The 17,625-nt window shown below is 39.2% G+C and overlaps 1 protein-coding gene across 3 annotated transcripts in view; it reads right to left on the minus strand.

Moving 5' to 3' along the window:
- Window positions 1-17,625, minus strand: part of cacna2d2b (calcium channel, voltage-dependent, alpha 2/delta subunit 2b) — a 57,930-nt gene that overhangs the window by 37,055 nt on the left and 3,250 nt on the right. For all 3 annotated transcript variants that reach the window (XM_047347836.1, XM_047347835.1, XM_047347834.1), the window contains exon 2: window positions 11,061-11,142. In XM_047347836.1, coding sequence (XP_047203792.1) covers window positions 11,061-11,142 — 82 coding nt within the window. The remainder of the gene's footprint in view (window positions 1-11,060; window positions 11,143-17,625) is intronic.

Consider the following 17,625-nt stretch of genomic DNA (forward strand, 5'->3'; position numbering starts at 1 on the left):
AAATGCAACAGTATATGTCAGTCTACATGAGATACTAACAACTTCACCTACTGATATAATATAAAGATCTGATTGAATATGTGAAACAAACAGTGATGAAAGTTTTTCAACAGGTGATGCTCATCCAGGAGGAAGACAGTGTTTCTAGGAAATGCAGCTCATTCATTAACAATCAATTTTTCTCCTATAGGTGGAAGTTTTGCTGACTAATCATAGGCTGGATCTATGAAACATTATGAGCACAGACCAAATGACCAAGGTTCTGACTGACCTATGAACCTCACTGACCTGACAATGATAACATGACACCCAACAGATAACACCTTTAAGGTGGACCCACTAAGACCACCTTATTGATTCTTGGTGAATAAAAAAGAATTGAAGCGTTCAAAACAGACCTAGTGGAAACAAAAGGGGTTATGAGGAAACAATGTGCATTTTAAGAATAATAGAAGTCAAATTATGTTCAAATTTTTGCAAATAAAATGACACTGACAGAGAAATAAGTAAGTAGTGTGTGAATGTGTGTGAATGTGTGTGAATGGGAATGACTGATTTCATTGTAATGCATCTTTGAGGGACCTTAAAAACGCTAATAAAGGTTTGATGTTCTGATGATCTTTGCCAAACTTATATCTTAATAAGGTTTCCAGAATCTTTTTCGAAAAATCATATAAAGATGGCAAAGGTTCTACCTCTATTGAAAATACTGATAACCATAAGAAAGTTCATAGATCCGTCTTCAATTTTTCACAATTCTTGTACAAACAGGTTATTTAAACTTTCATGTGGCCAAATGTCTGTGTTTGACTTTCTGTTCTTGTGAAATAAATGTCTGTTTCATGTTATGTAAAAATTAGAGTCCTCAACATTACCATAATAATATTAGGTCAGTTCTCTATGGTAAAACAAAAAGATTTTAACAGACGTTTAGACTTTTTCCAGTCAGGTTCAAAATGATTGAATTAGACTCAAACTTAACATAAGATGAAATTAACCTTAACAAAATTACTGGACTGGACTGAAATAGAGAAAACTTGAGTTAATTGAAACAAACTTTAGTTACTTGAACTAAATACAAAGCTGACTGAAACTGTATGTTGTATCTATAAAACTGGGTAAAACAAACTAAGATTATAAGATATAATATGCCCTTCATTTTTTGTGTTCATCAGTGAGTGAGTTTTTATTTTTAATAAGAACTAAACCAAGCATTATTTATAATAATAGCAACTACCAAAAATATTGATCTCATTTTTAAATGTAATAAGGACTTACTTTATAAAATATGATAAAAAAGAATAATAAGAATTTGGAAAAACAGAGGCTTTAAACCTCTGCAGGAACAGCACTGACACTGTCAAAAGTGGATCCTAATACAGGAATCTGGAAGCTCATTCTGGCGTGGAGAGTCAAAGTCCATCCAAGGACACATTTAGATGAGGCAGAGGGACAAATACAGGGCTTAGCTGAGAGCAAAGAGAGCAACATGCACCCTGCCCTAGCTGCTGTCCCACCTGAACTGTGGTCCCAATCATCAACTGATGTAGGGCTTATAAAGTGGTTCCCACCATACAAGGTTAAACTAATATCTGAAAAAAGGCTATCAGTCCGCCAATACCCCTTAAAGCCAGAAGCTGAAGAAGGTACTAAGCCAGTAATACAAGAAGTCAGGAATATTAAGAGAAGCACCTGACGCTACATGCAAGGCATATCATACTGACATCGCTATTATTATCACAGCCAAACACAACTCTAAAAAGATGTGCCCTTTAAATCCAAGTACTCTAATACCTACTGCAGAAGATGGAAAACCACATTCTTATAAAGCAAAAGTTGAAGAAGACACAAAACCCAGACAAGACATTTCTCAAACCCTTATACCAGATTCATGTGTTGTGTTTGTAGATGGCTCAGCATCTAAAGATGAATATGGAAAGAATAGAGTTGGTTATGCAGTAACAACCATCGACAGAATAATAGAAGCTAAATCTCTACCCAATACATGCTCAGCCCAAACAGCAGAATTATATGCTGTAGTAAGAGCATGTGAATTACATGAGGGACAAATACTTACTATATACACAGACAGCCAATACGTTTTCAGATCAGTACATCACCATGATAAGATTTGGCAAAATAGAGGTTTTAAAACATCATTAGGGACAGAACTAACTCATTTCAACCTATTAAAGAGAAAATGTCAGATCTGCTATTTATAGACACGGACGTGCTGAAAGACGCCCAACAGTCAGCACCCAAGACAGAAATAAAGGCCTGGCTAAAGAGAGGAGCACAGAAAAAAGATGACATCTATCAGATAGAAGATAAACCAATCCTCCCAAAAAAGTTATACAACACAGCGGCTACAGTGACACATTGGGAAGACCCACGTGTCAAGGGGGGAATATGTCACATCTGGTAAAGCATTAATGCTACACTATAAATTTTTCTGCTATTCAAAGAATTTTTGCAGATCATGCATAATTTGTTGCAAACACGGGGGAAGAAATATTGCCTAGTTGTAATAGATGAACCTAGTGACACATTTTTTCCCCACATATGGTATCCCACAGATTATAAGGTCAGATAATGGAACTCATTTTGTAAATAAATTAATAGAACTAAGTTCTAATGCATTAGGGTTTCAGTTAAAGATTAAGGAAAACAATGGAAGAAACAGGGAGGCCATGGCCCGAATGCCTATCCCTGGTTAATTATGGATGAGAATAACTCCAAATCAAACTGGTCTTACTCCATTTGCCACCTACTGTACATCATTGTATAACTCCACCCACTATATTCTGAGCCTGAGATCACGTGACACCAAGTTGCTGATGTGAATTTGTATTCTCAAAGAAATAGTACATGGCAGACCGTTTTCTCTGCCCTCTGACATGAATGAAATAGAGAAAGCACAACAGGAAACTTCATTAGCTGAGTGGATGAATAAAATGTTGCAGACAAAAGAAGAATAAATGTCCAGTGGTCTGCCGATAATCTCTGCTCCTATCCCACAGAACGACCTGAGGCCTGGAGACCTGGTCCTGATTAAGACACTCCACCGGAAGGATTGGAGCACTCCTCGGTGGAAAGGGCCGTTTCAAATACTCCTGACAACGCCCACAGCTCTGAAAATAGCAGAGAGGCCTTCCTGGATCCATAAAAGCCACTGTAAGCCAGTTTTGCCGTTACAGGAGCCAGATCAACCGACGGGGTAGCAGAGGAAGTCCGGGTTCAAAGATGGCCCAGCGTCTCAAACCGGTGAAGAAAACAGCTGATCTGCGCCCAATTATAAAATGGCTCTCTGTAACATGTGGACAGGACTGATAAGCCTGAGCTTAATTCTGGTAGCAGGACTCTTTCTCTATCTAAAGCAGGATCCACAGGAGGTGATACCGAACCAGAAGAGATGGACATCAGACGGGACCCATCTCAGAACACTAACGGAAGAACATGACGCACATCCATTCCTACAGAATTTCTGGTATTGTTCATGGTGGCATATGCAACACTGAACCAGGTAGAAATGCACGAAAATGAAGGGGACGATTATGATGACATGTTGTAAATAAATCACATCGAAAGCCTGAGTGTACTCATACATTGTATTTCATAAAATGACCTTACAGCAGAAAATCGGAAGAAGTTGTTGCTTAAGTGAAATGAGAAAAAGTACAATGATGACATAAACAGGGCAGATTTTTAAATTCTTTTATTTTTATGATTTCAAGTATTATTCTTTTATTTTTATGATTTCAAGTATTATTCTTTTATTTTTATGATTTCAAGTATTATTCTTTTATTTTTATGATTTCAAGTATTATTCTTTTATTTTTATGATTTCAAGTATTAATCAACATTTAACTTTTAATGGTCGCCGAGGGCGGCGGGGCCGTATGAGTATTTCCCACAAAATATAATCTGTTTACCGTCCGTGGGTTTTCGCTCATACAAAGTATTTTTCTTACTCGTTTTTATATTAAATGTTTTTACTTGTGATAAAAGGAGGGACTGTTGGATGGGTGCAAAAACTTGTTATCACTCATGTAAAAACTTTGTGTTGCAAGGCACCTGCACTATGCCTTCCTCCCTGTGTGTGTGAGATCATTGTTATCTCTGTGTGAACCAGTCTCCTTTCCGTCTCACACACATACACCCTGTCTGAACTGTCTGTTGAACTGTGCATATAAATAAAGAGATAGGGTGTCAAAAACTTTGTAGTTTCACTGCAAAGTGGGCTACCCTTGCTGCAAGTAACTCTGACTGTATCGTTCTTACCTCTGAGTTGACTAAATAATACCTAACACAAATCTTGGGCTGTGGACAATGTGAAACATGTATTGTTCTCTGATGAGTCTACCTTTACTGTTTTCCCCACATCCGGGAGAGTTACGGTGTGGAGAAGCCCCAAAGAAGCGTACCACCCAGACTGTTGCATGCCCAGAGTGAAGCATGGGGGTGGATCAGTGATGGTTTGGGCTGCCATATCATGGCATTCCCTTGGCCCAATACTTGTGCTAGATGGACACAAGGACTACCGAACCATTCTTGAGGACCATGTGCCTCCAATGGTTCAAACATTGTGTCCTGAAGGCAGTGCTGTGTATCAGGATGACAATGCACCAATACACACAGCAAGACTGGTGAAAGATTGGTTTGATGAACATGAAAGTGAAGTTGAACATCTCCCATGGCCTGCACAGTCACCAGATCTAGGCGAGTCAGGAAACGTTTTCCTCCATCAGTATCACGTAGTGACCTGGCCACTATCCTGCAAGAAGAATGGCTTAAAATCCCTCTGACCACTGTGCAGGGCTTGTGTATGTCATTCCCAAGAAGAATTGACGCTGTATTGGCCGCAAAAGGAGGCCCTACACCATACTAATAAATTATTGTGGTCTAAAACCAGGTGTTTCAGTTTCATTGTCCAACCCCTGAAGGTTTATGGTCACCAGACTCTCAACCTCGCAAGGAAATCGTCAGAGAGAAGATGACAAACAAACTGTTTACATGTGCAAAATTACTTGTTCAGACTCACATATGTTTGGATTAAACAAAAAAAAAAAATAGATCTTAATACACTGTTTGTATGGACACAAAATCAAATAATCTGATCATGACGTGCATTTGCTGTCATTGTGTTCGAAACAGCTCTGACCCACATGCAGAAGGACAGTCCAGAGAACGAAAATCAGTAAAATTATGTTTATTGAGTGACTAATAATCAGGAACAAGAACGGGTAAATCTCCAACTGTATGGAAGGAAACGGAAGACAACTGGTGAGACAAGAGACTGAAATAAGACGAAAAACTAGTGACAAAAACTCTGAGCTGGGATAGTGAATGGCCTACTAGTTTGATGTAGTCCGGTCGCCAGGGGTTGAGGGATTCGGGGTTTAGGTCCGTATAAGCAGTGTTCGTCTTGATGTTTTCTCCTGGTGCTGTTCTGAGGTGGAGCAAAAAAAACCGTGAGGTAATCCAAGTTGTAATGGCTTACGTAGGAGGGTGGACAAGATACGCTTAATGTCCAGATGCAGAGAAATGAAGGAATCATGATGGCTGCCAGCCAGAGCGAATTCCAGTTGAAGACAATAATTCAGGAAGCGAAGTCTGTAGGTAGTTTTTAGCCACAGAGTCTTCTGAGGCAGTAAATCCAAGGGTCAGGTTCTCAGCCTGCGAAGGAGCATAAACAAGGTTACAAGGAGCACAAAAAACAAAGCTTAGTCTAGAGGTGGCTGAGTTTGTTACCAAACACTCTCGCATCAAAGTGCTGGCAGCCTCCTGCTTAAATACTCCTCCAAGCAATCAGCAGAACAAGACGCACCTGTCCACCAGTGCACCTGAGAACTCCAGTACCATCTGGGAAACTGAACACAATGTTGGAAACACAAAAACACACACACACAAACCAAAACCCAGACATTTGCATGTTTCACGATTATTTCAAAAGAGAAGCACGTTGACATGCGCTGTTGTCAAATTTCCCCAAAACAACCGAATAAATTGTACTTCCACTTGGGCTGAAAAAAAGACAAACAAACGCAGAAGTGTGTTGGTTCTGAGTGCTTTCCATAATTAAACTACAGTCTCAGCAATACGTGATGTTGCTGTTACTGCATTACAAGATGAGAGAGCGGGAGGAAATTAGCATCCCTCCAAATTTTCCTGCCACTAAAGGTAGAAATGCATCACGTTGACATAGGGCACATGTGCGCAGTCAGGTCATTTTGCCCCAGTCAGAATGGGACGATTGGAACAAGTGTTTTGATGGAATTGTGGATCAGCATAAACCATCGCTTATACAATTTATTTCCGATTGAGCCAATTCAGATCAGAATCTTCTGATTGCCGTTTTTACATGACGCATTTTTATTCCGATCTGCCCTTTAATCCAAATACTTGTGTCCATGTAAACATGCCTAGTGTGTCATGCAGAAAGAGAGTGGGTGGAGAGGAGTGTATGGATGGATTTGGCACAGATTGTGAAAGTTTTCTTACAATGAAAGAATTCTTAATACGAACTGCAGGACTTTCGTCAGGTTTCTGTGCCGACCAGACACTTTACTGGACCTTGAAACAAGGATAGAAATATGCAGTAATGAACAGGGAGTTTCTGTGAACTATGTCCCATCTGTGGAGAAATCGGTTCTGTGGAGAATATATTAATGAGCCAGGCTGAGGACGGATGTGACAGAAAAAATAGCGATGATGGTATCAAGTGATATCTGCAGGCTGTCTGTTCCTTACATTAGATTCTTATCAAATAATAATCATAGTTGGAGGAGAAATAATTGCTTACTTTTCTAAAGCAACAACACAGATGTTTTATACCTACATTGATTTCGCAACATATATTTTGAAAATCATGCTTTGTGTATTTCTTAACACCTTGCAAGAAGGTGCTGCAACAGAAGGCGCCAAATGCTGCAATAATTTCTACACAAAGGTACACATAAAGAAAAAAATATAAAAGTACACTCTGTACAAATGAACAGAAGCAATATCTACAATATAATATATATACTGTAAAACATCCAGCCTCCATAACAGTCAACATGGAATAGTTGGCTAGTTATTATAAACAATTCTCAAAATATTTTATAAGATCAAGGTGGATGTAAATATGGCCACATGATGGGATTTGGTTTGTAATTGATGATGCTCTCTGCATCTCTGCTGGATAAAAACCTTGTAAATCTTTTAGTTCATTAGACAAGAATTTAATGTTAGTTTCTAATCCACAAGCTCCCAACAGCAACAAACTTTCGAGTAAACAGTCAGGTTAGGTCTCCAGCATCAGTTACTATGGTGACAGACTAAGGTAAAATACTAATTAGCTTTCTGACAAGGAAAAATCACAAATCATACCTGAGACTAACAGCTTTATTTACAGTAGCCTCCATATGGTGAAGGACAGGGTAGTTCAAACACAGGATTTGTCTATTTATTCCTGGTGTTCCTGGTGCAGTTTCTTTTGTTTCAGCTAAAACACTTCCTAAGGCTGGATAAGCAATTTCTTTAACATATCCAGCATATTTCAGATGCAAGCATAGATTGATGAGAACCTAATGAAGAAGTGAGTGTCACATCAAGGCTTTACTGCAGGCTGACCATCTGCTCCGCAGTGACACAAACAAAAAGGACACGTGGCGATGATCTCTGCTGAGGCAACGCCCCCACACACCTCTCCAAAGCATGGCGTTCTGGCCTCCGGCATATGATCTCTGATTCTGTTTGTTGGGCATCTCCCCCCACCATCAAGTGAAACACAGCAGATGTTAAATAACTGAGTAAGCGTTAGCTGGGACTTCATCTGCAGTTTTATAGTTCAAATAATATGTAATGTTTTCTTAGCACATATTATAAATGCTATTTTAACAACAAAATCACAGAAAACACATTGGATTTGTGTCGTTTTTGATCTCTTGTTGGAGACCAATACAGACAATATTGATTAGAAGACAGATATGTTATTATTTCTCGAAAGGTCTACTTAATCTGTAGGTAAGATTCAGACTACACATAGGAAATGTATAATTATATTATACAATGTTTCTTATAAAATATATATATATATAATGGGCTGTGTAGCTACAAAAAAGCCGTCAGAACATTAGAAAATATATAGTAACAAAACTAATGCAAAAAAGAATAAATGATTTTGCAACAACGCAATGTGCAAGGATGTTTTAGGATATAATTTTTCAAAAAACATGGGCAAAGTGGCTCTCACCGTTAAAAGTGTACATTTAAAGAGCCCTTATCATGCTTAAATGTTCATTATTTTGAGGAGGACCTGGAAAATCTAACCAAGGATAAATGATTTAATGTACAACAGAACCCGTGTATTTCAAATTACCTTTATTACCTTATCCTATCCTGCCATGTTTTTTCATCAAGACTAAAAGGCCTGGTCAGCTGTCCTGGTCTTTGTTATAGGTGTATTAAATTCTTTACTGGGTAAACAATAAGCAAATTGGTTAAGGAAAATAGAAATGGAAACATAAATAAACGAAAACCAAATTGTATTATTGTATATGCAAGAATGTCTTATATATGTTTTTTTCATGTATAAAATAATCTACTGGCATTGTTTTCTGGAACCAGCCCAGCCAGAACTTATAAAATAAGGCTCAGGGGTTTTAATGTGAGGGAGGTGTGACAGGAGAAGTGGAGAGGAGAGACACTGCTGTCTGGACTGCTAATCCTCCAAAGTTTGCCTGGAGGAGTTAAAATTCTGAGCTTTATGAGGACGTTTTTGTCTCAGCCATTGCAATAACCAGGAGAAGGATTTAAAAGTGCAAAACCGTTGACTTCTGACCGCAGTGAAGTTAGTTTTAGGTCAGATATTGGATATTTGTGCTCCACAGATTCAGCGGAACTTTCTCTCATTTGACCCGATGCAGGCAGTCTGATTACAGGCAGTTGCTCTTTATCTGCTCCCTCCTCCTGCAGATGGTGGTTTGCTTAAAGACCGTCAATAAATGTCCAAACCAAACACGCTCTTTCATGCTGGTATTGTTTTGTGGGAAATGTTTGTGTGTCTGAACAGCTGATTTTATTTTTGATTGGCTGATTTGGGATGTTATTAGAAACAGCACACCGTCTGCGTATAATTGAGAAAGCTGACAAGGTGTCCTTTTTTGTTTCTTTCAGCCTTCAGGCATGGTGAATGGTTTATAAATAGTAAAATTATATTTCGCTTTAGTCATTGTGATCCTTAATATTATTGTAGTCACTCTTCAGCTTTATTAACTTTTCCCTGCACTACCTCTTCGAAAACCTTCTCATTTCTCCTGGTCTGATGGCCAATCAGTGAACAGTAGTCTGTTCACATCCAAAAAGTAGGTAAGGAAAAATCAGTAATGAAAATGCTCACAAAGAGGACTGAGTAAAGTGGGGCCAGTGGAAAACGGATCCAGGATCTCCAGGATGGCGGCAAATTTGGAAAACCTCACTTCAGTTTAAAGGCAAACCTCTAGTCTACACTTAGTTCTTGGTATATACTGTCAATTTTTCCAACGCATGTCATTCTAAAGCAATGCTACTCCTCCTTATCCCTCTTTACTACATAGTAAGATGTCAAGACTTCTCTTTGACAGCATGACAAATCTTTTTTGAGTTTATACTGCAGCCTAAAGAACTCACAACTTCCTCCAGTTCTCCAGCAATCTAAAAGAAAATTTGGCTGGAAAGAAGTACGCAGTAGTGCTTTCCTGCCTTCCAACAGGAAACCACTACTGCGTACTTCTTATTCCACAGGGAGAGTAGTGCATACTGTTCTTTATGTACAAGAGACACGAGCATGGCACATTTGTTTTGTTTTATAGGAGAGCATCGATTGTGTGTTCCAGCTGCTTGGGAAGATCCTCTTTGTTGCAGCCAGAGTGTTCGTAGCAGTTGCAGTCCCAAAAGCATTACTGTAAAATGAGCTACTAAGAGTGTTGCCACCCCATTGTGGTCATGATGAGATTGTAAACCAGGCATGAGGCCAGTGTGGCAACGAATGCTTCAGATTCTGTGATGACTAAACCACCCTGGTGGAACATACAACATGGATAAGCAACCACTGTTTTTACTCATCACAGAAGCTTTACGCATCCCTAAAGTGGTTCAGAAACTCTTGCTGCACACGTAATGAGGTTGCACTGCCCTCTTGATGGCCCCCAAAAGACGTCTCCAAGACCCTGCAGAGGCCATTTGGAGGATTTTTCATGTTGTGGTGTGGTCTTCATTCTTCATTTTTTTTTTCAATACTTCAATGAACAGTGGATTTTTTGCAGAATCTTTGTACCTACTTTTTGAACTGGTCATAGAGAAAAAATCCACGGATGTCCTAAAGAAGCTGGAAAGGTTCATGACTAAAACATTCTGGGGTTGTGGTCTTATTATGATGACTGATGCTGTCTAATTTTCAGGAAATGCCTGACACCAATAAAAGCTGATATGGAAATCAATTTAGAGGATATGTAGCTTTAGGATTCAGGTTCCTATGATGTAATGTCAACATTCATTAAATGCAGATGTTAGAGAGTAAAATGTCTTGTTATTCATGATTTTAGGAGTTAATAGGCTCAAAAGGTCATGAAGGATAATGCCAAATCTTCTAAATTCAACCACTGTAAACGTGTGTTCAGGCATCACTGTAGCATTGCAGAAATATGTGCAAGAACGGCAATTACTGAAAATAAACATGAGTTCAGCAAGATTTGGCTGTTACACCTAAAAAACAAAGCATTTATTCTGAAAACTGCTAAAACATTAAAGCTATTAGGAAGACATTTAAGTAACCTCAATGAAAAATTTGTGCTTTTCTTTGTGGCTCTGAAAGAGGTCCTAGAAAAAACTTATTAAAACAAGAAATAAACAGATAAATAAATACATAATAAATGAATAAGAATGGAATTGTTTTCTTGTTTTTAATGCATCTATTTAGCTGCAGCTCTGGAGCTTAATGGATTCGTGGCTATTTACCATACTGACCTCCTCTGCTCAATGCATTGCATATTGAGTTTATGCTGCACGGCAATGAGTAAGAATTCAAAAGACACACTCACCCCTTTCAGCTGCTGAGCTCCAGTGATGTGCTGAAAGACTCTGTCAATCTCCTGCTCGATCCGCCTGGCCCAGTGCATTATCCTGCGGATAAACATCAGAGGTTGACTGTCACACAACAAAAAAACAGATTAACAGGATACATGTGAGTTTGTGTGTTGGTGGCTCCCAAGAATGACAAGTGATGGATCACAAAAAGCAGTTACACATCTAAGGACTGATACACCAGATTTAACAATAAGAAGGAAACTGGACAAATATAGCATCCCTGGGAGAGTTCCGGTGCCAAAACCTTTAAAGATCTAAAAAAAAAAAAAACAAGAGGTCCATCCCCAAGAAGCTGTTTGCCAAAAAACACCTTAATGATCCCCAAGATCTTTTGGGAAAATAGTCTCTGGACTGACAGAACAAAAGTAGAACTTTATCGGAGGTGTTCATCCCATTACACGTGCTGTTAAATTTTAGAAAGGAACCTCATCAGTCAAACATGGTGGTGGTGGTGTGCTGCTCTGGGACTGCTTTGCTGCTTCAGCACAACTTTCTGGAACTAAGGTAACCATACATTTTGCTCACCAAACACACCAAGTCCACCTCTGAATGGCTTTGGATTGCCCTAGTCAAAGTTAAAACTTAAATCTGATTGAAATACTGTGGCATGACCTTATGCAGACTGCCCTACACTGATGTAAAAAACTCAGCACCAGTTATCGCAAATGCTTGAAGGCAGTTCAGGGCAGCACAATCAGCTGTTTTTGCATAGGGCCATGTTAGTTTGGATAGATTTTTTTTTCCCTTGATGAATGATTGATTCCCTTGATCGTTTCAAAAATGATTTTTGTATCATGGTATCTTTAATGACAAAATCGTGTGGTGATCCAAAACATCCAAGGGTGACAAAAACACAACTAGATGACTTATGTTATTATAGTTAAACATACAAATAAGTTCATGAAGTCAAGACAAAAAACTGTGCAACATCAAAGGATTTTAAATATTTCCTACAGAGAGAAACAACCTAAAATGGAAGACTAGATCCACCAACAATCTTTAAAAAAATTAAAACCAGGAAACCAAACCACTTAAAACTAGTTATTTCTGAAGTGAGATATGTGAGGTAGATATTATAGTAGTTAATATCTTACCTGTTTAAACAGTAGAGATAAAGATCTGAGTGTAATCCAGCTTCCACCAACAGTGCAAAAGCATGCACGTTAGGTTTAGCCCACTCTAAATTGAACATTGAGAGTTTGCATGCAAAAGACTCTATGAAATTGTGTTTGCCACATACGGGTCCATATGTTGGTCATTTGATCCGCGTAGCTGTAAGCCTCACTCTATAATAGGAACCATCATCTTGATTCTCCAAACTGAGATTACTCTAATTATTTGCTATATATTGCAGGTAAGTAATTGGCTACTCATAAGTACACCATACGACCCCACTTCAAAAAAGCTAAACCACCCTTTTATTGACACAGTTAACCAACCCGTTACTGGTTATGTTAAATCAGGGCCATGCAGAGACCCATGAAGACCTCAAAAGGACAACTGTTACAGCAGCACCTACCCAGTTATACCTTTATGGTGTCCAGATGGAAAATATTGCTCATTAAATGCCGCATGGCACCCCGGTGGTCTGAAAATACTGGCAGCACTGTGCATGTAGTCACCCAACCTATCACAAAAAGTGAAGTCCAGCCTGTGACTCACTCTGGCAATGTGACATCCATTCCTAGAGTTTATTTTAAAAGATGAAGTGAGAAAAATGCTATTTTGGTCATCTATAGTTGTAGAAGACTAATTTATTTTTCTATGGACAAGTAACATGAATTTTTACTGTTACTTGTTACTGGGGCGACTGGGGCTGAATGGGAAGCATAGTCCTCTTGCCATTGAGATATCGTTAGACAGCTGTTTGTTCAATTACTCTGTCACATGTCGATGTGTCCCTGGGCAAGGTACAGGGGTTGGACAATGAAACTGAAACACGTGTCATTTTATTGTGGGAGGTTTCATGGCTAATTTGGACCAGCCTGGTAGCCAGTCTTCATTGATTGCACATTGCACCAGTAAGAGCAGAGTGTGAAGGTTCAATTAGCAGGGTAAGAGCACAGTTTTGCTCAAAATATTGAAATGCACACAACATTATGGGTGACATACCAGAGTTCAAAAGAGGACAAATTGTTGGTGCACGTCTTGCTGGCGCATCTGTGACCAAGACAGCAAGTCTTTGTGATGTATCAAGAGCCACGGTATACAGGGTAATGTCAGCATACCACCAAGAAGGACGAACCACATCCAACAGGATTAACTGTGGACGCAAGAGGAAGCTGTCTGAAAGGGATGTTCAGGTGCTCACCGGATTGTATCCAAAAAACATAAAACCACGGCTGCCCAAATCACGGCAGAATTAAATGTGCACCTCAACTCTCCTGTTTCCACCAGAACTGTCCGTCGGGAGCTCCACAGGGTCAATATACACGGCCGGGCTGCTATAGCCAAACCTTTGGTCACTCATGCCAATGCCAAACGTCGGTTTCAATGGTGCAAGGAGCGTAGATCTTGGGCTGTGGACAATGTGAAACATGTATTGTTCTCTGATGAGTCCACCTTTACTGTTTTCCCCACATCCGGGAGAGTTACGGTGTGGAGAAGCCCCAAAGAAGCGTACCACCCAGACTGTTGCATGCCCAGAGTGAAGCATGGGGGTGGATCAATGATGGTTTGGGCTGCCATATCATGGCATTCCCTTGGCCCAATACTTGTGCTAGATGGGCGCGTCACTGCCAAGGACTACTGAACCATTCTTGAGGACCATGTGCATCCAATGGTTCAAACATTGTATCCTGAAGGTGGTGCCGTGTATCAGGATGACAATGCACCAATACACACAGCAAGACTGGTGAAAGATTGGTTTGATGAACATGAAAGTGAAGTTGAACATCTCTCATGGCCTGCACAGTCACCAGATCTAAATATTATTGAGCCACTTTGGGGTGTTTTGGAGGAGCGAGTCAGGAAACGTTTTCCTCCACCAGTATCACGTAGTGATCTGGCCACTATCCTGCAAGAAGAATGGCTTAAAATCCCTCTGACCACTGTGCAGGACTTGTATATGTCATTCCCAAGACGAATTGACGCTGTATTGGCCGCAAAAGGAGGCCCTACAACATACTAATAAATTATTGTGGTCTAAAACCAGGTGTTTCAGTTTCATTGTCCAACCCCTGTACTTAACCCCAGGTTGTCTACTGTATGAATATGTGTGCACATTAGCAATTAAGGATGAGTAAATGTGGCTCTGGCGTTAAGTGGTTTGAGTATTTAGTATGAATCGAAAAGCACTATATAAATTCAGTCCATTTCCAACAACACTGAGCACCCTTTCTTGAGACCTAAGCTGGTCCTCACACATAGACACTGTTCAGAAGAAGTCCCAGCAGAGACTGTACTTCCTGCGACAACTCAAGAAGTACAACCTTCCACAGGAGTTGCTGATCATCTTCTTCACTGCCATCATTCAGTCTGGTTTGGGCTCATCTACAAAACAGGACAGGTCCAAACTGCAACAAACAATTATGTCTGCAGAGAGGATCATTGAGGCTGATCTTCCCTCTATCCAAGACTTGTACAGGTTTAGGATCAGGAAAAGGCAGCTGACATCTCTGTCATCTCCACACATCCTGGTCACAGGATATTTAGACTTTTACCGTCAGGTCGGTGCTACAGAACACTAATGGCAAAAACCAGCCGCCACAAAGAGGGATTCTTCCCCCAGACGATCTCTCTGTTGAACAAAATGATCACCTCACAACCAGGGTAGTCAGCCACTCGCCTTGAAACAAATAAGCACACTGCTCCATCACAACTCGTCCTCCCTCTTCTTTTATACAATAAAACTAAAACAAACATACTTGTACATACTGCTCCTTGTCTTTATTTATTAACGTGTTTTTATACATTGTGGTTGTTTGGACTGATGCTGATATACTTTGAGACCAAAGTCAAATTCCTTGTTTGTGCTCACAAACATGGCCAATAAAGTTGATGCTGATTATGATTCATATAGAACGGTCCAGTCAAAGTCTAGAAATAAATCCTATTGCATATCTGGGGCAAGACTTTAAACTGACCTGCAAAATGTAACTCTATTTTTGCATGGCTGTACACGCCCCAAATGACTTGCAGCAAATGGTCATTAACCAAAGTATGGGCTGTGGAAAAAAAGTGTCCTTTGGTCTGTGTCTGTCCAGTTCACAACTATCACATAAAATCCAACTAAAACACACATAGGTTTGTAGTCGTAAAGTAAAAAGTGGAAAACTGTAAGGGCTGTATAAACTTATAAAAATAGCTGCAGGCTAGGGAAATGGACCAATAGCAGCAGCAATGGTAAAGAATTTCTCTCTTGGTATCAACACATGAACACGTAATAAGTTAAACTCATACTAATGATCTTTCTCAATTATTTTACACACACAGCCTACTATCCTCGTTTGTGCTATTTTAATATATAATGCAGGAGCATAATCACATCCTACAGTATTCTGCAATTTCACTGCAACCCACACATTTTTACACATCAAATCAGAACAATCTTACAGTGTAAGAATTAACATCTTTTATATTTGTTAACATCATCTTGAGGTGTGAGCCATGTAGAAGCAGAGAAAATAAAAAGACATTAAAAGAGGATTTAAACTGTGTCATTCTGTCCTCAGCAGAAAAACAAACATGGAGAATATTTGTTGCTGCATTAGTAAAGGTGAACAACACCTTCTAATTATTGGTATCCTCCACAGTTTTAACCTTCATCTTCTGAGAACTGAACATAGTTGATAGTTCAACCAGGAAACACAGCCTCATGCCCGGAGAACTACCCTGGGTGCTTTAAGTGCCCAGAGAGTGGATTCATTATCAGTCAGACAGCTTGGAGCAGTTACAAGACAACATAACAGATTAATGCCTTGCTGGGCTTATTCCTACGGTAGGATGAGGCACAAATCTTCTCTCAGCTCACCCAGCTCCACAGAAAGATACAGCCTTTCAGACGTTACAAATCATACCTCCTCTCTTTTTTTTATTCTAGCTGAGCTGAAATACAAAGTTCAGATCTGATAATGAAAACACTGGCCCTATTACAGTGTTACTTTATTTTCTAACATTTCTTGTGAAAAGAGCTCTGGGTATTTAGAAAGTTCCAAAGGAGAGCAAAAAGTGTGTAGCTCAAGCTAGCTTTTTTTTAACTTGACCCTACCTCTGTAATGGCCCATTGTGAAGATGCAGCTGAATGTCGTGGCCGTGCAAAATTTAAAAGTGAAATAATCTTCCGCTTGAGGCAGCTGTAAAAAAACGTAATGCTCTAAAACAAATCAGAAGCAAACAGCATTCCCTTCTCCTCACAAAACAATATGGGGCAAAACTGGATATTTTCAGAATAACACTTAAAAAAATACATCCCAGTCATGAGGGTTAGTTTTTGAGTACTGATCGAAAAAACATCACCCACATAGTCTGATGAAATCAAAGCGTTCAATAAATAATAAACGAGTGACTGTTTTCTAATCCAAAACCAGAAATATGTGAAACCACTCTGATCAGCTTTAAAACCTTTTAAGATAAAGCTGTTAGTTTTGTTAGTTTTAATTTTAGTTGTAATGCTTATGAAAAGACTTGCAAGTTTAACAGCAGAACTGCAGGTTTACTACATGTCACACTGCAGAAAGGTGTTTACAGTATTTTCAGCGAGGGCCTGATTTATAATGCATAATCGCCCAAGGGCCAACAGTGGATCCTGACAGTATTTTGAACTACAAGGGTTACATAAAAATAGACAGTTCGTTGACGGGTCATAAATAATAGATTTTAAGAAAGAAGCTGCTGACTTTTTTAGGGAAAAAATGTGAGAGATGTAATTGCCCCTGGGCTACACTTTAATATGTCTCTCTACATGCAAAATGTGAATTAGAAAATACATGCAAGTTACGTGAGTTACACAGATAAATACATTTACATATTAGCACAAATGCTTCATACAAACTTTTATTTACAGTGGTGGAGGGCTGATGATAGTGGCTTGTTTTGCAGTCATACAGTCCGAACATCTACGCTCACCAGCCACTTTATCAGGCATGCCGTTATTTAATTTATCAACTATACATACTAGAACTGGGTTGGATCTCCTTTTCCTTTTTTTCAGACATGGCATAGATTGAACAAGGTTTTGCTTCTGTTCTGTGCCTGTGCTGTTATAGAAGCTTATTTACATATATAAACATTTAAATCCTTTATATAGAGGTTTTTATTTGTTAAAATGTCAACTATTATTTATTTATTATATACACTGGCAATTGTTTACTGACCATGACTAACACTATACAGAGCACTTAGAAGAAGCGGTAGAAAAATGACTGATTAACTGACATTATTTTAGTTTCAATAAAATTGCAAATGTTTCTATGTTGAAAATCACACCTGCAGGGTACATTTTGTTCCGATGTGATATCATCATGAAACCCACACATTTTATTTAAAAATGGTTGTAACAGAATCTCCATTCATTTTGCC

This window comes from Girardinichthys multiradiatus, chromosome 20 (genome assembly GCF_021462225.1).
Source record: "Girardinichthys multiradiatus isolate DD_20200921_A chromosome 20, DD_fGirMul_XY1, whole genome shotgun sequence".
Classification (NCBI taxonomy): Eukaryota; Metazoa; Chordata; class Actinopteri; order Cyprinodontiformes; family Goodeidae; genus Girardinichthys; species Girardinichthys multiradiatus.